The following is a 20,516-nucleotide window of genomic DNA, read 5'->3' as shown; positions in this document are numbered from 1 at the left end:
GTACTTCTGGCCGCCCACCCTGTGCCCCTGCCCGCCCAGTTTATGCCCCTGCAGGACCACCCTGTGCTTATGCCTGCCCACCCTGTGCCCCTGCAAGCCCACCCTATGCTTCTGCCTGCCCACCCCGTGCCCCTGCAAGACAAAACAAGAAATAAATAAATTGAACATAAAACTATAACATTATAAAACTTTTTTAAAAACATATTTACAAATAATTAGCCAAATAATATTTTTACAAGTTTAAAAAATGGTACCGTCTGGGCATACTCCGAGAAGGGGAGTGGCAGACGTCCTCCTGCGCAGCCAAGACAGGCTATCCCGTCTACTTCCTGGGGGGTGAAGAAAAAACAAAGAATATATTAACCGGAAGAGTTTGGTAAATACATTTAAGAAAAGTACTGTCCTTGTAAAATAAAAAACTAATTAAACTATTAACTTACCAGGAGGATGTCTGCCATGTAGCTGGGGTTGGGGTGGCGGTGGTGGGGGGCTTGGAACCTCCTCAGGAGGGCTGGCTGCCTCCATCAATGGGGAACTGGCTGTGTATGTTGAAGGAGACCAAAAAAATAGAGGTAAGTACTGTGCAAATGTAATAATATAATATACAGCTTGTTCTTAAATTGCACAGTGCTATAGAATTCAAGGTATGTCATCTCATCAAGTTATGACTGTTTTGCTATTTACACCGTGCCAAACAAGAAAGAAAGGTGATTCCTGGGGCCAAGCTAATTATGGCTATGGAACTAAAGTGATGCAGTTTGTTGGCAATGAAGGTTGTGTGTTTTTACAAGGGACAAACTTGGCTAAGTGACATTTAACCTTTGTCTTCTGTTAAAAGCTGCCTAGACATGAAGCTAGTCATAGACTCCTACTTGATTAAGCTAATTTATATTCATGGTTTTAAAGGAATGTTCACACTATCTAAAATCGAGAAATATTTACATTTAGATGAGGAACTTGTGTCCTGTGGAGGAGGTGCTGGCAAGGGTGCTCCACTAGCTGTAGATAAAAAAATGAACACCATAAGTAAAAGTGGGTGGGCAGGACTAAAGTAGATTTGTAAGGTTAGTTGAGATGAATAGATTAATGGAGAACTTCTAACTGATAATTTTTGCCTACGTAAAAAAATTTTGAGCAAACATTTGTCAGTTCAGTTATGGACAACTAAACAACTCATGTCTATTTTTCTTCATACTAGCCAACAACGCAGAAAGAACCTTCATTTGACACATGATTAATGACTGGAAGCTACATGAAATCCTGCTAGATCTTTCTTTGTATTTGTAATTAAAAATGGTGAAAGTAGTGTGAGAATGTGTTGAATTGCAATATATGTTACAAAAGTTGATTCTAAGGTTAGCTTACAGGCAATCTCCTCGGCCTTGGCCGCCTCCTCTCCTTCATCGGAGGACTCTGGCTGCTGATGTTGGGCAGCAGTCTCCTCTTCTGTGGATGGCTGCTCCTCTGCAGCTGGCTCTTCCTCCTCGACGTCCTGTGGGACGGCCAGTCGCCTGTGTGGCCGCTGTAAGATGAGCAGCCGGCTGCGTGATGGAGAGTTGGCTGTTATAACAAAACCAAATATCCAAAATTATTAATGGTAGTAAAATATAGGAAGTGAAAAACAAACAGTTCTAGGCTAAACAATACTACTTTATACAAACAACAAACATTCTAAAACACCGTCACTTAACAAGAGGAGAAGACAAAATGCAAAACTTTCCAGACAGGATGCGGTCCCCCACTTCGCAGACTAAATCCACTCTCCTCCTCTTCATGTCACTCCAAGTGTGTTGGATTTGGCCCACAGTTGGCAGCATAACCTGCTGGGGTCCAGAGCCTGTCTGCCAGCCTCTCCGCAATCCTGCTCTTTTCAAAAATTGCTGGTCATAGTGCTGCATAATCATTGTCTAACGAAAAGGAGAAACAAAATGTGAGTTATTTTGACAACAACCAAACACCTCTTAAAACAATCATAGAAATCACTGAGTGATTGACTGATTGATTGATATATTTGCCGTTGCAAATTAGTTTGGTTGCAACTGTAAACTGTTTGTTAATATTGTGTGTACACATATATGGGTATACTATTACTATTACTAAGAAGCTCAATCCTAGTTAACCTCCCTAGCAGTTCTTTTCTTTCCGGGTTTATATGTCTAAAAGCGGTACATTGTTTTTCATGAATATTTATTTTTATTGAATTTCCCGCCCTGCCCAGCCGAGACGTACACACGCACTGACGTCACTAGGAACTCCCCCGGTGACTCATTGGATGCAGAAGCAGGAAGAAGAAAGAAGGCAGAGATCGCGGCGCTAGATGGTGCGGGACCCCGGCGGATCAGGTAAGCGCTCTTTTTACTAACCTTCCCTAGGTGTTCCAACCCCAAGTGTGATTCGGGGTTACCACTTGTAGCAACTTTTTTCTACCCTGAGCCACACTAGTGTGGTTAAACCATTGTAAAAACAATAATTGTGCTCCTAGATGTAAAATCTGTTTATCCAGTGTTAGTGAAGCATACGTAAGTGCCAGACATGCATACATACAGTCTAGGGGAAAAATGTAAGCACCATAAGGTCAGATAATGCAGCACATTTATTTTGGATTTATTTTGTTGACACGGGGAAATAAAAAACAACAAAACACTGGAATATCTATGTGAGACAGTCGAATAATGTGCCTTCACCAAAATCAGGATTGTGGTCTCAGCTATCCAGAGGACATTCTCCCAGAAGGCTTCCACTGTCCTTAATGGGTTAGATTCATGAAGATTTTTATAAACCCCATATACACACACATCGAAATATGTGTATGTACATAGTTGTCAACAGCCAACTTTAGGTGTGTGGATCTCTACCCAGCTCTAATCCATTGAAAGAACATTAGAGGGCACTCCATTCTCAGCTGATCTTGTGGAAAATATATCCCCTCTGTGGGCATGTGTAATGACATCATGGGCACAGTGTAAAAGCTGTGTATGGGAATTCTGCATGTCATATCTTGCAGCCTTACCGCTCTGTGTACAAGCACAGAGGATCCTCAAAGATAATAGTCCCAAAATCTCAGCCCGCCAGATTTCAAGCATTTGAAGATATAGGGATCCCAATTGAAAACACTATTGAAAATCCTACATTGGGGATGCATTTTCCAAAGCAAGTGCACATAGGAGTCCTTAATTGAAAAAGTGGCCCCTGGGCTCACTTACATAGCAAGGAGCAAGTGTCCCCCACTTGAATCTACATTTTCTGGTTTATGCACCTCACCATTCCCCATAAATTGGGGTTCCTTGAAATGTAGGTATACATTTAGGGGTAACACCCCAACTCTCCTTGCTAGGTAAGTGGCCCGGGGGGGGCATAAATGGGCCTTTTCGCTTTTGGCCCCCTAGATGCACTTGCTTTTTAAACAGCAACAACCTCCAATAAATGTGGTTAAATAGTAGCTAGTATGATCCTCAGTGTACCCTCACAATTTCAAGTTGTTACAAACAAGGGTTTAGGACATCTGAAGGATTAAAGATGGTAAGTTCTAAGGCTGAGAAATATGAGAAGCAGCCTTAACACACATTTAAATGTGCAAACATGCATGATGCATAAAAACACATTTAAATGTGCAGACATGCATGATGCATAAACACACATTTAAATGTGCATGCATGGACAAACAAACGAGCGAGCTTCCGATTTTGCTTGGTGAATCAGCCTCCCCATCTAAAACTAAGGGAGTCTCAATTTTTATGAGCAAGAACTCAGGTTTTCATACATATATAATCCTTTTAGGAAATATAGGAGGTAAAGAAGTCACCTTAGTCAGTGTGTACTTTCCAAGTTGTGGTAAATTAGCCTTTCTTCAAATGGTGGTAACAGCATTACAAGAGTTTTCCAAGGGCATAGTGGTGATGGGTGGGGATTTTAACATCCCCTTCATCCCAGGCATGGACACAAATAGAAAATCCCCAGTCCCATATAAGACCCTTAAGAAAATGAAATCAATGTTTCAATCGTTACAATTGGTGGATGTGTGGAGGGCGCTATGTCAATCTGAAAGGGACCTTTTTTCAGCGGTGCATCGTAAATATTCGAGAATTGACTATTTTTTTTCCCATGCAGACAGATTTATTTAGAGTAGACTCTGCTGCCATAGGCATAGGAGTTTATTCTTACCATGCGCCAGTCACTTTTACGATGTCTGGTTTTCAAAGCAGACATCAAGATTCGAGTTGGAGGTTAAATCCCATGATATTAACAGATCCCATTATGAAAAATGCGACAGAAATCTGATTATCCTCCTATTTTACAACAAGCTAGATTAGATTTGAAAGCTCTAATTGAGAAAAAAGGCCAGGAGAAATATGTTTTTTAGATCAAAGTTGTATTATGAAGAGGGTAATAGGAGTGGCAAATACTTGACAAAAGCATTGGGAGAACTACAAGTTTCAACTCATATATATGAACTCATGCTGCCCAATGGTCAGGCTACACATGATGCATGTTTCCACAAATAGTACTCAGAACTGTACAATCTTCCCGCATGATACTGCTAGGAAAATGGCCTTGAAGCAATATCTCACACATAGTAAACTTCCCACTCTGTCAGAGGAGGAAGTGGAAAGTTTTGCGAGACCATTTAACACAGAGGAACTACAGCTAGCTATATCCCAATTGAAGGCTGGGACAAAGTCCAGGACCAGATGGGTTCTTAACCCTTTATTACAAAACTTTTGCCATCATCTTGACCCCGCATCTTTTAAAGGCAATAAATAGTCTATCAGGGGTTTTTTTGATAAAAATTATGCACCTTTATTAAGAACAATACGAGAAGATTTACAGAAATAGAAAGGTAAACCCTTTTCGTGGTTCGGTAAAGCAGCCATTGTAAAAATGAACGTACTCTCTCCCTTGTATGTATTTAAAGCAGCCCCAATTAGGGTTCCAAATTCTTTTATTCACAAATTACAAACACTACTAGTTTTTTTATGGTCCGGCCAACCACCGAGAATGCAGTATACGATTGTCACTAAGGCCAAAGTACAAGGTGGCATGGGATTTCCCAATCTATTTGCCTACTTATGTTAAAACTCACCGAACTACAGGGACAACCATTGCCATTTTCAAAAAAATACTGAAGAGGAAGAGTTTGGTATCCTCGCCAGGTCTGCTTACACCAATGGTGGGATATCCTGATTTTCAAACTGGTCTGGAATACAAGTTTCTAGTGGGATGGAAGTTGCATCTGAGCCCAAAAGTTGGTGACTTTTTTTGAGAGGGGAGATTGTTAGATCAGAACTGAAGGGCTTAGTAGAGGAGATTGAGAGTTCCCATGGTGGTCATGCTTACAGTTCAAACATTATAATATTATGTTGGATTGTAAGTCTAAACTACCCCTTAGACCAAATGTTTTTGGAACAATATTGTTTACAGGGCACTTCACTTTCACATACCACCTCCCTAACATATGGTTACCTAAATCAATCTACCCCTGATTGCACACAGAGATTCAAACAAAAATGGGGGCAAGAATAAGGCCTCCAACTGACGAACAAACAGTGGGAAAGGGCTTTTTGGCACATAAATGTTCTATAAGTACCAAATTGCAGGAGAATGCTTATAAGATACTTAATCATTGGTACTGGGCACCTGACACAATTCAAAAAATTGCTCTGCAGAAATCTGATGTCTGTTGGCGCTGCAAGTCCGAGATAGGTACAATGAACCACATATGGTGGGGATGCCCCAGGATACAGAATTTCTGGAAGGAGGTTGCAAATTTCATAGTTACATAGTAGGTTAGGTTTAAAAAGATATAAGTCCATCAAGTTCAACCACTAAGGAAATAAACATATCCCAGATATAAAACTCTATAAGACACAGTTGGTCCAGAGGAAGGCAAAAAAACTACAATTAGAATTACAATTACAATTTGCTTTAACAGGGAAAAAAAAATCCTTCCTGATTCCAAAAGGCAATCGGATGTTCCCTGGATCAACAGTCTCTGTTGTCTTTACTTTAAATCATAATAACCAGTTATATTCTGTGCTTCCATCCAGCTTTTTCTTAAAGCATCTATAGTAGTTGCTGAAACTACTTCCCGAGGGAGCTGATTTCACATTTTCATAGACCTTACAGTGAAAAATCCCTTCCTTATCCAGAGCTTAAACTCCTTTTCTTTTCAGAATGAAAAAATAGAACGTAAAGTAGGGTTTTTGAGGCAAATGATTTCAATTGTATTCATAATGAAATCTGATAGTACATTTTACAAATTCAAGCAGTTTGGTATGACCTAAGACTTGGGTCCTGGTTAATACCAATTTGGCCCCATAAGGGCACTAGACATTCAACTTCTAACCAGAATCTACGGTATTATCAATCTATCCTCCTATACCTTCCAACCAGCGAAGGAAGAAGTTTTGAAAATGGGCTTATTCTTTTGCCCCACGGGCAATATCAGCAAGTTTGAATGTATAAAAGAAATACATTTGCTCGCAACTTAACCCTTAAACTTATATATGACAAAAAGTAAAATGAACCCAATACACCTAGAAATATATGTCAGTTTTAAAGACTTTAGAATTGATGACTTTAGAACCTTAAAAATCCTACAAGAACTATATGAAGAAAGTAACACAAGCCCCATATACTCTCCTTCATCACCAGACCCGCCCAATACTTTAACATCTATACCAATCAAACAGAAAAAATCTACATACTTTCCTCCTATTTTGTATAACCCACATATACAAACATTTGTAAACCTCTTAACCACCTGAGCATTACACTGAGGTCTAGATTTCTGTACCAAAAGTGATCCACTGTTTTTCATGAATTTTTTTTTTTAAATTGTAGACCTGTAACTTACAGAAATATGTCCGAACAAGGGTTCTAGTAGATATTATGAATATAATACGAAGCCGACTGGCATCTTATGTTCCGCTGGCCGGCATCTTGTGTTCCGCCGGGCGGCGGAACAAAAGATGCCGGCCGGCATCTTACCGGTCCCGCTGGCACCCGACGCTGGAGAGGGAGACCGACGGACGACGATGGACGGAGGACGATACTGGAATACGAAAACGATGCTGGATGAGCACAGCGGGACCAGGTAAGTATGGATGCGACAAAAATACGGGGTTAACCATCCTAGCCTTTTTTTTTTGCCCGTACGAAGGTCGGGCTTAACGGCTAGGTGGTTAACCAAAGATATCTTGGATAGCAACTTCCAAGAAACACCTCCCCATCATAACCTTAACTATACAAAAAAACAGGCTTTTGTTCATTTGAAAAACAACCGCCAAATTACTATAAAGCCAGCGGACAAAGGCGGAAACATTGTCATTATGAACAATGATCATTATGAAAAAATGTGCCTGAAAATATTAAACAACAAGGAATGGTACACAACAATTCCCAACTATAATTGAGACATTTCACAATGAATTCTATTCCATTATCAGTCAAGCATTTATGTCAGGCTGTATAGACAAAAAAAACAAAGAATTTCTTTAGAACCAACACCCAGTCATACCAACCTTCTACAGCCTTCAAAAAGGTACATAAAAACCACAAAGATCCACCAGGCTGCCCATTAGTGACGGGGATCAACTCCATCTCAGCCAACGCCAGTGATCTAATTGATACGTACTTAAGACCATATGTAGTGAATCTCCCTTCTTACCTCAGAGATACAATACAATTACTACAAAAAGCCAATACTCTTAAGATGAGTGACCCATCATTTCAGAAATATAATCAAATTGTTGTGTCACTATTACAATATATCCTGACTCGCAACACTTTTACCTTTAAAGATACAACATACTTACAAGTACAAAGTGTCCCGGTGGGGACAAAATGTGCCCCATCATATGCAAACCTCTATTTGGGAGAGTGGGAGAAAAAGCTTTTCTCCGAACCCACTTTTCCACTCTCCTCCCACATATCCAATTATGGATCCAATACATTGATGACATCCTCATCATTTGGACAGGTCCTCATCATCTCATTAAGAACCTGTACGATGCTATGCAAACCTACAATTATAACTTGAAATTCACTTTCTGTAAGAATCCCACAAGGATATCTTTTTTAGATACCTATATCAATATATCTGATGACTTATCCATTCACACTTCCCTGTACAGAAAAGAAACGTCAGGGAATACTATTTTACATGCAAATAGTGCACATTCACAACCTCTAATTAAGAGTATTCCATATAGCCAAATGTTGAGAATTAAACGAAACTGCACATCAGATAAGGACTTCAGACGAGAGGCCAAAACTCACCGATAGACTATTATTGAGAGGCTATAGTAAAAGACATCTCAAAAAGTCTTTCAAAAAAGTCTGGACACTTATTTAGGATGAGCTAATTTTTAGGAAACAAAAACCATCCTCCAGCTCCAACATCCCAATTATTACACGATTTAATCATTGTCACCAAAATATCCAACAACTGATTTTGAAACATTGGATCATTCTTATGGGAGATTCAAATATCCGCAAACATTTGGGAACGGAACCCATGATTACCTATAGAAAAACAGGCTCTCCTAAGGATTCTCTAGTTCATAGCCACTATATTACCAATTTAGACATTGAACCGGATCCCAGACCCCATGGAACACATCCATGTGGGAAATGTGGACAATGCAATTGGATTTGAAAAAAATCCAGTTTGGAACTCCCTAATGGCTCTACACTCAAACTTAACTATCATTTAGACTGTTCATCATTAGGAATTATTTACCTCATTTTACGCTCATGTGTCCAGTTCTATGTAGGCAAAACAAAAAGACCCCTGAAAAAACTTATTTATGAGCATGTATACCTTATTAAAAATGGTAAATTGGTTACGCCTATTAGTTTTCATGTTGGTACTATAAATTTGACACAAATTGTATCAAATTTGCAGCATTTGAAAAATTTAATCCTAACCCGAGAAGTGAAGATTTTGATAAGATTCTCTTACAACACGAATCAAAATTGAAATTTACACTCAAAGCGAATCTTTTTCCAGGCCTAAATTAAATCTTTAGCTTTAAACAATTTTTACACACCTGATAAGAACTTTTTCTCATTTCTCTTTGAGAAAAGCGCATTCCAATCTATTTTATATGATGTTTACTAGATTGTAATTGGATACATAATTCCGTTTATTATCAACCAATTAACAATAACCTACTGTAAATTAACCACCTGAGCGTTACACTGAGGTCTAGATTTCTGTACCAAAAGTGTTCCACTGTTTTTCATGAAATTTTTTTTTTTAAATTGTAGACCTGTAACTTACAGAAATATGTCCGAACAAGGGTCTAGTAGATATTTTGAAAATAAAAAATTTGAATTTCCCGCACACGCCCCGACGTCATCACGCACGCAGGGAGAAGCCGAGCGGCTTTTTTTTCTCCGCCGGACGGCTTCTCGTTTCAGAAGGCACCCGGCGCTGGACGGAGAACGACGCGGGACGGTCAGCGGGACCAGGTAAGAAGCCGGCCGGCGGAACACAAGATGCCGACCGGCTTCTTACCGGTTCCGCTAGTATAGGAGAAGGCACCCGACGATGGAGAGGGAGATCGACGAACGACGATCGACGGAGGACGACGCTGGAACACGAACAAGACGCTGGATGAGCACAGCAAGACCAGGTAAGTGGGGATTTTAATGTTGGGAAAATCTCGGGGTTAACCAAAATAGCACTTTTTTTTTAGCCCGTACCAAGGTCGGGCTTAACGGTCGGGAGGTTAATGTATGTACTTACCATCTTGAATTGTTCGTAACAAATACCAAAACAATGTAAATCACTAGTTTCCTTTCATACCCTTTCTAATACTTAATTTTTTATTGGTTATAATTTACAACAATGAATATTTGCAAACTATTCGAAATAAGATATTGTAATCCTAACTGATTTTGTTAATGTGCAAACTATTATATACAGAACATATTACGTTTTTTTTCCTTTTTTGTACAATTATATATTAATGTCACATTATGATTGCTTTTACAGTCACCACATACGCAATATACCAATCTAAGGATAATATACAGATGAGTGACATATTACTGATTGTATTATTTTGATACATAACATTTACTTTATTTTCCCTATGGCAGATATCTCATCCTCGTTCTCTTGATTCCTTTCCCCCTCCACACTCAATATATGCAGACCCCGACTTGCGTGGACGGGAGCATCAGGTTACTTACTGCATCACCTATTGCCGGTGGGTTGAGCCTCATCCCGAGCAATACCCTCCCAGCGAATCCCCGTATGAGTCCGTCCTATTGGACAAACTCGCGCTGCTCCCATTCACGTTTCCAGCATGACGGGCAGGCAGTGAGCCTACCCGCATACCATACCCTTTGGTCTTTGTCATCAGAGAGCCGGATCCCTCTGCACTGATGGACAGACTATACAACCCTTGACTCACGTCAGATGCATGTTTTAGGTTTGGAGGGACTTCCAGATTCCTGCCCTTTATACCTTATATGGAGGACGCCTCCGGGACTCCCCTTGCAATTCGTACATAACACCGCGTGGTCACAGATACCGTGTTGGCGTTATCTCTGTGTCTGGATGAGAGCCCTGCTTAAGGTAAAATTGATAACAATTCCTTTGTTTTTCATTTTTAAGAAGGACTTTTACTTTGCGCCCTATTTCTTTATTAACTTTTACAAACGATAATCACCTATTTGTGCAATTTATACCTACCTACCACAGGTCACCCCCAGGGTTGGTCTCTGTATGCTCCTTATTCATAGGATTGAAAACTTTCCCTCATTTAGAACCATCCTGGCACCTTTTATGTTTGGTCCAAAACCAGACTCCATTTTCTACTAAGGAATATGTAAGTAAATACTCTGTTTCACTAACTACTGAACCTATACCACAATGCTACCCCAACCTGGCATGAGAAAAGGCCCTCAAAACTACAAACAATCCATTATTATTATGAAGATTTACTGGGCGAAACGTGTCGGGTAATCGACTTATGTATACAACATAATTACCAAGTATTTGTAGATTCTGGTTGGGTATGTTTTTTGCACCTTCACAAACATCTTTGAAAACATATAAAAAGTCTTTATTAATGACATATTACATGCACCTCGAAGTAGTATTCCGCTGTTTTTGAATTCTCGAGATTCCCACTGTAAAACAGTGGTTAAGCAAAGTTCAGTTCAGTTTATGTAATGGAAGAAGCAAAAGCTATTAGCCTTGAGAACATAGACAAATTTTCTGCAACGTGGGATGCTTGGATTGTTTTCAAATGTACTGCTGTGTACCAAGCCATGTTTACAAAATGACTATTTTGAACTTATTGGCCCTGATTCATCAAGCCAAATCGGAAGCTCGTCGCACATGCGCATTCACGATCCGGAATCAGAGCCCTAAAATCAATTTAGCAACCAAATCCGATGCGCTTGCGTACCCGCGAGGAAGTCATCAACTGAAACGATCTCTCTGATGGATATGCGCAGCCCCGGCAGTTTCACACTTGCGAGCTTGCATTAAACTCACTGTTCCCCTAAAAAAGCATTCTTTCTAATGGCACACATTACCCTTAGCCCTAAAAAAAAATTTTTGTGCTGTTCAAATATTTAAAACATCTATATGCGGTAAGAAATAAGCATATTTTAAAATGACTTCTTTCTTTCCTGTTAGGGGAGCTGAACTCTTGCCTACAATGCCTATCTAAACGCTTACGATGCCTGATCGGAGGAGCTGCCTGGGGGTAAATATTGCGAGTTTCCACAGGCGAAACCTCAGCTTTGCCATTGGACTAGATTTTCCCACAAAAGTCACAAGCACACACACGTTCTTGTTTGCTTCTATATATATATATATATATATATATATATATATATATATATATATATATACACACACACACACACATATATGATTATATATACTTCAATAATTTTTTTATATTGATAAATATATATATATAGAAAAAACTTTTAACATTAAATCCTCCTCAACTTTATTTTTTTTTTATTTAATTGAATGTGTTTACTGGTGCACAAATCTAAAGGATCGTATCAATAAATGATTATGGAATGTCCAATTGCAAAAAAAAAAATTTTGACAGACTGCGCAAGTGAATTTCTATCACCTGTGCACTTAAATTTGAGCATATATAAAGGTGTTGTTTAACTTGCTTTTTCCTTTTGTCTTTTTTTCTTGGAAGGGCAGGAGGGGCTGTTGTTTTGTGTGTTATCCTAATTAATCTATGTTGCTGCATTTGATACCTACCCTTTAGCACAATAGGTGCTTTTTGTTTTTTTTAACTTTGAATTTTTCAATGTCCACTTTGCAATTTTGAAGTAAATGTTAATGCTATGTTGTTGTGTTTGTGGCCATATTGTTAGATTGCAAAATTCTGCCTTTATTACCACTTGTTTTCTAATCCAGTTTTCCACCCTTGATAGGTCAAAATTGCATATTGGTTTGGTAAGTATTTTTTGAATGCAATAGTTGTTGGGTCATTTTTTAACTATTTTGGCTTTACATGGAAGTGTGGATTTACATGTGTTTTGTTTGTTCTTTTTATTTTTTGTCATTTAGTGTAAATTTAGTGGTGTGTGTGTGTTTTTTTTTTTTGTTTCTATGATTTTTCATATTTTAATGTGACCTTTTAGCCAATGTTTTTTTTTTTTTAATAAAGTTGTTTGTAAAATGTTGTTGTTTGTTTTTTGGGGGTTTTTTGGTATGTGATCTTTCCAATCTCCGATTGTTTTTAAGCTGTTCCTTTCTCTGAATTGTTTGAAAGACTAAAAACAGCACAGTTGTCTTGTTAAAACTCAGTTGTTTGATGCGCATAGTTGTACGCCAAGGCGGACCCGCTATGTGCTTGTCAACTGTGTTTTATCAGTTTTGGGTTTTTTTTATGTATATTGCTTGTTTTGCTTCATGTGCACTCATGCATGTATGTATAGACATGGGTGCACGTGAAGCAAAACATGTTGTATGTATGCATTTAAATGTGTGCACATATACATAGAACAAATGAAATTATAGGAAGAAGTAGGCAAAGAGGGCTTTTTGGACCATATTCCTTCACGTGCTTCAAATTGAAAAGATTGCCTATTTCTCCTATGATTTCTGATGTCATGGGCTTGGCTATAAGCAACATTCATAGATGATATTGTTTTTGGTTAAAGGAGGAATCCACCTTTATGTGCTTCCACTACCAAGCTGAGGTGAGTAAGTCAAAATATATATATAGTGGGCAAGGGTCTAAAATACCATTCAAATCTGCAGAAACACCCTGAAGGGATGGAAAAGCAAGAAAATGTATTGTCCAAAGTGGATTTGGCCCTGGAAGTTTTATATACTAGTACTATTTGTTTTGTGTAAATACCTAAATAATGCATATACTGCAGTATTTAATGAGCATTAAGTTTAGCAACAACACAACATCTTTTCATTTCCAAGATTGCCTGACCCTGCTTGTGAGCTTGGCAATCAATGTGGTTTGATGTTGTGCTTGGCAATCAATGTGGTTTGATGTTGTGCTTGGCAATCAATGTGGTTTGATGTTGTGCTTCGCAACCTGGACCTCCTTCCAATACCATCAGGTGTGTTAGAATGAGTATGCAACTCAGCTAGACAACTAATTGACAACCAGTTTGGACAGCAAGTGGAAGTGTGCTTGTATACAATAGTGCTAAAATCAAGCAGCACAGCAAAATGACAACAAACCTATAACACTACTACAAATGAACAGAGGAGTTGTGTGACAGCAAATCAAAATGAGTGCAAATGTCAGACTATTAAAAAATAAATAAATAAATAAAATAAAAACCATGACAATTTATTCAGAAAAGGAATATGTACACAGTACATTCAAATACCAATATGTGACAATAGGACAACAAGCGGAGTCAAGTAGCACTTTGGAGTAGAAACCATGCGGACATTTGTACTCAATACTTGTAGAAAAAAAATGACAAAACATTGCTGAAGAATTGCTAAACAAAAGAAACTGGCATTACAAACCAGGCACAAAAACATTGCAGCAACAGATGAAACTAACAATAATGAGGATTACAAAAAAAAATCACATCAATGCATACCATCCAAGCAAACTTACTTAATTTGCCCCAACACACACACACACACCCACCCACACCCACACACCAGTTAAATATAGTACTAATGAAAATGCATATGTAGTTCTATACATTTAAATGTATTTTGACATACACAAGTGAAATCACTAAATGCTTACCTAAAAGCCTTTACTAAAATATTTGATTTCTCTAAATTCAAACTAGAATGAAATTTTATTCAGGTCACAAATGTTTGTTCACATATTTTTTTTACAGTCATACTATTGTGTGATGACATATTTGAAAGTGCTACCTAGTATATATCCAGCTTGATAGAAATTAGTTTGCAGTGTTGCAACCCAATAAAAGTGCAACAAATGTAACTATAAATGAAGCAAGTTTGTGAATGAGTGGAAGGTAACATAAAAAAGTAGCACTTACACAAAAAGCATAAAAGATTCAAACTGACCTGTAAAATGGACTGGAGATGTGCACTGAACAGGGTCAGGTGTGCGCTAATCAATTGGTATCACCTCACCATTGAGTTTAACGTCTCCTCCTGAATCGCTCGGCTGAAAATTAATCGCCTTAATTGGCATATTCGCGATCTTTGCTCACTTTTGCAGTTAACGGGCAGGCGTGTTCACTAGAACTCGGGCCCGACTCGCGGTAATAGAACTTGGTGACCGGCGCATACGCTCACATGTTGAGCATACATGCATTTCATTGATAAATCAGGCATATAATCTCAGGGACACATTTTCCCTCTCCCCTATTTACTTTTTTCTACCTGAATCAATAAGTGTCAATGTTTATTATGGTTTGTTTTGTAAAATGAATCTGATTTCGTTATATTTTGATATATGCTTTAGTTTATTCTGGGAAAGTTTTAAAATCCGGATATATTTCCTTTCCGTACAAATTAGATTATTTGCATAGTATTGTTCTTTAAATGTGTTGTCTTGCAATTTAAGAAGTTTTTATTTCTTATTTTTACTCTAAGAACCTGAAGTCTGTATCAATGTTATGTTTTATTCAATAAAGCTTTAAGTGTGAAAAAAAATTGTTGTTTAAAACATTAGTCATTAATACAACAGATCATTTTATTGCACTTGGCACGTTTCGCAGATATCTTTTTCTGCTTCCCCAGGAGTTACAAATATAAAAGACAATACAGTAACCAAGTTTGGGATTATAAGTCACATTAGCTTAAAAAAATTAAAAATGAAAAAATGGCAACAAAACATTGCTAAAATAACAGGGTAAATGCCAAAAACATACAAGCGACTAACATCAACAAAGTGATGAAATAGGAGGAGGCACAAGTGAAAGGAGGAAGGGTTGGGAAAAAGGTGTTGGACAGGAAAACCAGTAGCAAGTAGTTGCCCATGTAACATGGTCAACAAAGAGGTAAGTGGAAAAACAAAAATTTCAAGATAGTGTAGTGTTTTAGTAAGCGCAAAAAGGGCTCTAAACTTCAAATGAATGGGCTAGCAGCTCTTCTCAACATCCTAAAGAACCATTTTTGGTATTGCAGCGAACCCCATAACGTGTTTCAGTATACACACATTTTTACCATTATATATCAAAACCTGACAGCAGTTTTAATTTCCTATTCAAAATTAAAACAAAATTGCCTGGGGTAGACTTTTCATCACCAAAAGGCTTACATAGTTCCTACAACACATTTTTGTGAATAATTAATTATGCCACGTTATTAAATCTGTATGCTATGCTTTATATAAAGTAAAATAAATCAGTTGCCTAATATTTCCATATTGATGTAAAGCATTTTATTTAAAATGTTCTCTGTTTAAACCCGACCAGGAAGAGGACTGTCTTATCCGTTGGATATCTGTCATTGGCAACATATTTGATCAACTGTACTACCCCTGTGAACATGTGGCCTGGGCTGCTGACGTTGGGGTGATTCATACTAAATCTGATATTTGGTGGACGGCGAGCACTGTCCTTTGGGGCCTTTCACTTTTAGTAGGAATTATAAGGTATGTTTCCACCAACCTGTAAAGAATACCTTAACAGGGCAATTGCAGATTAAATTCATTTTTATTTATGCTTTAAAGGTGAACTTCAGGCTGCATACCTGCCACAGGATAACTGTCTACACATTGCACATTCCTGTCACATAGAACAGCCAACCTGGTGATCCGATTTTTTTTACTTTTTACTGTGGTTAAATATTAGAATTAGGTCTTTTATGCTTTTTTTCTAGGCACTTTCCCCAGCATGTGAATGGATAGTAAAGGAAAACAAGAAAAAACTCTCATCTCTATTGCTCTGATCCCCCCCTGTCAGCGTGAATTTTGTTAACCTTTAAGCTGTATGTTGCAAATAAATGTGCCTCCCTCCCCAAGTCTGATGATTGCTGTACAAGTACTTCAAGAGGCTGATAACTCAAATTAGTTAGGTATTTGCACCAGTTGCTTTTTAAAAAATGATGATTATTTGAACACCTACCTGCACAATAGGTGTTTTTTTTTTGTTTCTGTCCGGAGAACAGCTTTTTTTGATCAATGCACAAGGGGATGCAAATGTTGTGTGTAAAAATCACTTGCATGTATGTTATTCACTAATCTTTAGGGACACCTTATTAATTTATAACTTCTGGCAATGTTAACTGTTGTGAATAGTGCTGTGAATAAGCAACAACCACCACCAATAATAATGAATGACTAGCCTGACAGCCTAATGCATAGTCAGATGATTGATAGATACATCCAAGACATTCAATAATCTATAGCAAAATAAATACCATTATCACTGTATAAATATATCAGCTTAGGACACTCTGGTTCATAACCTCTTAGGCTAGGTACACACGTCCAATGGTTCTCGGGCATGTGTACAGCGCCGGTCATCCATCGTGCAGTCGTTTGTTGTTGGATAGGATCGTGAGAGATACTTTCCAACGACAATAATTGCAGGTGTGTATGCGGCTTTAGTCCTAGCTCCGTCATGATTTCCGTATGTTGTAAATAATATACATGTCAAAAATAAATACAAGTTTGTATGTCATAGTGTTGTTTAAAGGATATGATATAAAATCTACTTGTAGGTTATTAAAGAGAGTAGTGTGTAGTGCTAAATTGCTTGGTATAAAGTACTTATAATTAATCAATTCCTAAAAATCAAATATTAATCATATTTACATTTGCATACGGTTTATATCATAATTAGGAATTCTATAGTTGTTTAAATAAAATCTTACCAACTTTTCTGTTTAAGGGACAATTCTAGATTTTTGGTTATAGCTGTATGTCCAAGGTTTTGGACAGATGAATCTTGTGTGAGAAACCTTGTGATTGTACTGATCAGAAAAAAAAATGTACAGATCTATATTAAAAAATATGCTTTCATAACTGTAAAGAAAAAGATAAGGTTAAAGAAAAGGTTTGCGGCTCACGGAAATGCTTAATGAATATGTTTGTATATTTGTAGAAAACTTATTCTTACACAATACAAATACAGATTCAACATTTGTACAAACACGCCTGTTACTATACTCACAGGGTTCGGGTATATTTTACATATACATACATTGACGCAATATTCATATAAGGCAAAGTAAGGATAACCGCATATTGTCGTACGATACGTACGTTTTGCCACAAAGGGCTTCCTCAGGGATAGATTATTGTACGGGTGTAGCGGTCTAAACACATATATTCCAGGAATCAATGTACATATAGATGATAATCAAGATACTATTTACATGTGTATGTGCAAGGAGTGCATTATATTCATAAACAGTGCATAATATCAAAGTATCAAAAATTACTCTCTCAAAAATGTATTCTTATCTTACATGTCAATATCAAAGGGGTACTGTACCCATATTTAACAGTCAAACGTCAACCAAAAAAATAGATCTGTATTTTGTAAGAAAAATTTGTACTTACAATTGAGTGTTGAAAATCTCAAGTGAATAAACAAAGAGTGAAAGTTTGAAGGTTCAAGATACAGATGTGTCTGTATGTAAATAAAAAATATGAGAATTACTATATGTTCAGAGTTAGATGGGTCCATAGAAAGCTTTTTTTCTATAAGGTATTTAGCGGAAAGATAGTACATACCTTAATGGTATTCTCATATGATATAATTGCAAAGGTCAAACAGGGTAGACAAGTATTGAGTATTAGGAAGGTCATGTCCTTTGAAATAGGTGTAGGGAAATAGTATATCCATTCATGTTCCTATTTTAATCATCAGGCAGGAAAATGTTCCTGCAGCTCTGAAAAAAGAAAATATAAGGTATGTATAGGGAAAATCTATGTAATAAAGGTTTTCACCTGATGAGCGGTGTCAGTACATGACGGTACCTATGGTCCAAAATCGTAATAAGGATGGCGTAATCCTGTGACCATAGAATATTAAGGCTTTCAAATGAAGATTACACTGTCTGTTTGAGGGAAAAAAATGCCATGTGGAGCGAAAGGAACTAGAAATAACCATGAGTTTCTGTGACATCTATAGAAGCATAATCTCAGCATGAGCTGATGGCTTACCGTAGTTCAGAGAAATAGTGCAGCGCTCTCCTGGGCAGGATGGATGCAGCCGAGCAGGCTGTGTGTGCTGGAAGCGTGTCTATTCATGGCACGCTTCCAATGTTTACTTCCTATAATGTGTTCGTGGAGTGCAGGTGCATCCCTGCGGGCACGCGCCTGCAACCCCTCCCGCCTCTGATGTTGATTCCCTCTGATGTCAGTGGGGCTCCTGCTCGTGAACAGAGAGAGCCGACAGGCAGCTGGGCTGGGCACTAGCTCGTGATCCGCCTATTAGGGGCGGTTCATAGGGGGGAGAGGAGGTGGCCCTGGAATAGGAATGCTTGTGAGCCATCAGATCGCTGTAAAGCAGCCTTCTGTCCCCCGCAAGTCCCATTGAAGCAACAGGGGGAATCAAAAGGAAAATGAATGGATGCTGTTTAGTATATATGGAGGGAGCTTTTGTATGTGTGGTGTTTAAGTGATAAGGACCTTATAGGACCTATCTTATATATATGCAACATGTATGCATACATAGTATCTACATAATGTTTCCCGTCATACATAGAGTTTTCAAGAAAATATATAAATAATAAAATATATCTAAGTACATAGCAGAAGGGGAAGGAGGAAGGGGGGAGGGGGGGTATTTACGTATGTGTCTTCTATGCTAGTGTTCTAAACAGTTTACTATGCTTTAATAATCTGTTTACCGCATTTGAGCATAAGAATAATTTGAAACTCAACGTGTCTTTTATACCCGGTAGTAATGTTGCTCTTAAATTTACAATCCATTTAGATTCAATTTGTAACATATGTTTGTCAAGGTCACCGCCTCGTTGGTTTGGGGATAAGTGTTCTAAGCCAAAAAATTGAAGGACCTTGGAGTCATACTTATGCTTCGTGCTCACATAGTGGCATATGGGTGTTATAATTTTCCCAATTTCTATAGAATTTATATGTTCATAAATTGTTTGTTTGAATTGTTGCTTGGTTTTTCCGATATAAAAGGAGCCACGTACACATAGAATCATGTATATGACACCTTTCGTTTTGCAATTGATGTGAGCATTTGGTCTATTGTTGATACCATTAGGTAATGTAATCATGAGGGCTTCCTTGATCCATTGTCACTGATTACAGCAACCACATTTGAAGGTCCCACGGACCTTCTCTCGATCTAAGGGATTCTTGTTTCCCTGAAAGTGACTTGATACCAGGTGGTCTTTTAATGATTGTGATTTTCTGAAAGTAATTTGAGGTTTCATGATCATCATTGTTTCTAGTGATTAATCTTACAGGGGTGTTAGTGTCCTTAATGTTAATATTATAATTAGTAAACAGGATTTATATAGCGCCAACATATTACGCAGCACTGTACATTAAATAGGGGTTGCAAATGACAGACTAAAACAGTGATACAGGAGGAGAGGACCCTGCCCCGAAGAGTTTACAATCTAGTAGTTGGGAGAATTTACACACAATAGGAGGGGGATATGTAGTGTTGGGAAGTAGTGATAGTTTCAAAAAACAGAAGATGGGTAGGCAAGTTTTAAAAAATGGGTTTTGAGCGCTCTTTTAAATGAGCAGAAAGTAGGAGCAAGCCGAATAGGACGAGGAAGACCATTGCAGAGAGTTGGAGCAGCTCTAGAGAAGTCTTGTGATGAGGTTGAGTGAGAAAGTCATTAGTAGGTTATTGGAGGAGTGGAGAAAGTGGCTGGGGGACTACTTTTTTTACCAGGTCAGAAATGTAAGTCGGACAATAACTGTGTAGGGATTTGAAGGCAAAATACAGGAGCTTGAATTCGATTCTAAGGTGAAATGGAAGCCACTGTAGAGATCTGCAAGGAGATGCAGCGGAAGAGGAGCGGTGGGAAGGATGAATGAGTCTGGGTGCAGCATTCATAAAAGATTGTAGAGGAGAGAATCGGGTTAGTGGAATACCAGAGAGGAGGATGTTAC

General features: G+C 38.1%; 2 protein-coding genes across 14 annotated transcripts in view; one reads left to right on the top strand and one right to left on the bottom strand.

The window, feature by feature from the left end:
• LOC140326357 (uncharacterized) overlaps window positions 1-20,516 on the bottom strand; it is a 50,590-nt gene that overhangs the window by 12,519 nt on the left and 17,555 nt on the right. For 4 of the 13 annotated variants that reach the window (XM_072404866.1, XM_072404878.1, XM_072404874.1 and 1 more), the window contains 5 exons: window positions 1,722-1,907; window positions 1,366-1,561; window positions 943-999; window positions 441-539; window positions 255-329 (listed from right to left, as the gene is read on the bottom strand). In XM_072404866.1, the coding sequence (XP_072260967.1) occupies window positions 255-329; window positions 441-539; window positions 943-999; window positions 1,366-1,561; window positions 1,722-1,907 (613 nt within the window). Of the gene's footprint in view, window positions 1-175; window positions 330-440; window positions 540-942; window positions 1,000-1,365; window positions 1,908-17,281; window positions 17,381-17,972; window positions 18,043-18,146; window positions 18,305-18,392; window positions 18,536-18,578; window positions 18,922-20,516 lie in introns of those variants that run through there. The other 9 variants (XM_072404868.1, XM_072404869.1, XM_072404870.1 and 6 more) reach the window with 9 other exon arrangements.
• PEX11G (peroxisomal biogenesis factor 11 gamma) overlaps window positions 1-20,516 on the top strand; it is a 51,685-nt gene that overhangs the window by 21,737 nt on the left and 9,432 nt on the right. Inside the window, exon 3 of the mRNA XM_072404882.1 lies at window positions 15,880-16,058. Within this exon, the coding sequence (XP_072260983.1) occupies window positions 15,880-16,058 (179 nt within the window). The remainder of the gene's footprint in view (window positions 1-15,879; window positions 16,059-20,516) is intronic.

The sequence above is a fragment of the Pyxicephalus adspersus genome, chromosome 3 (assembly GCF_032062135.1).
Source record: "Pyxicephalus adspersus chromosome 3, UCB_Pads_2.0, whole genome shotgun sequence".
NCBI classification, from domain to species: Eukaryota; Metazoa; Chordata; class Amphibia; order Anura; family Pyxicephalidae; genus Pyxicephalus; species Pyxicephalus adspersus.
This window is presented reverse-complemented; position numbering and strand designations above follow the sequence as displayed.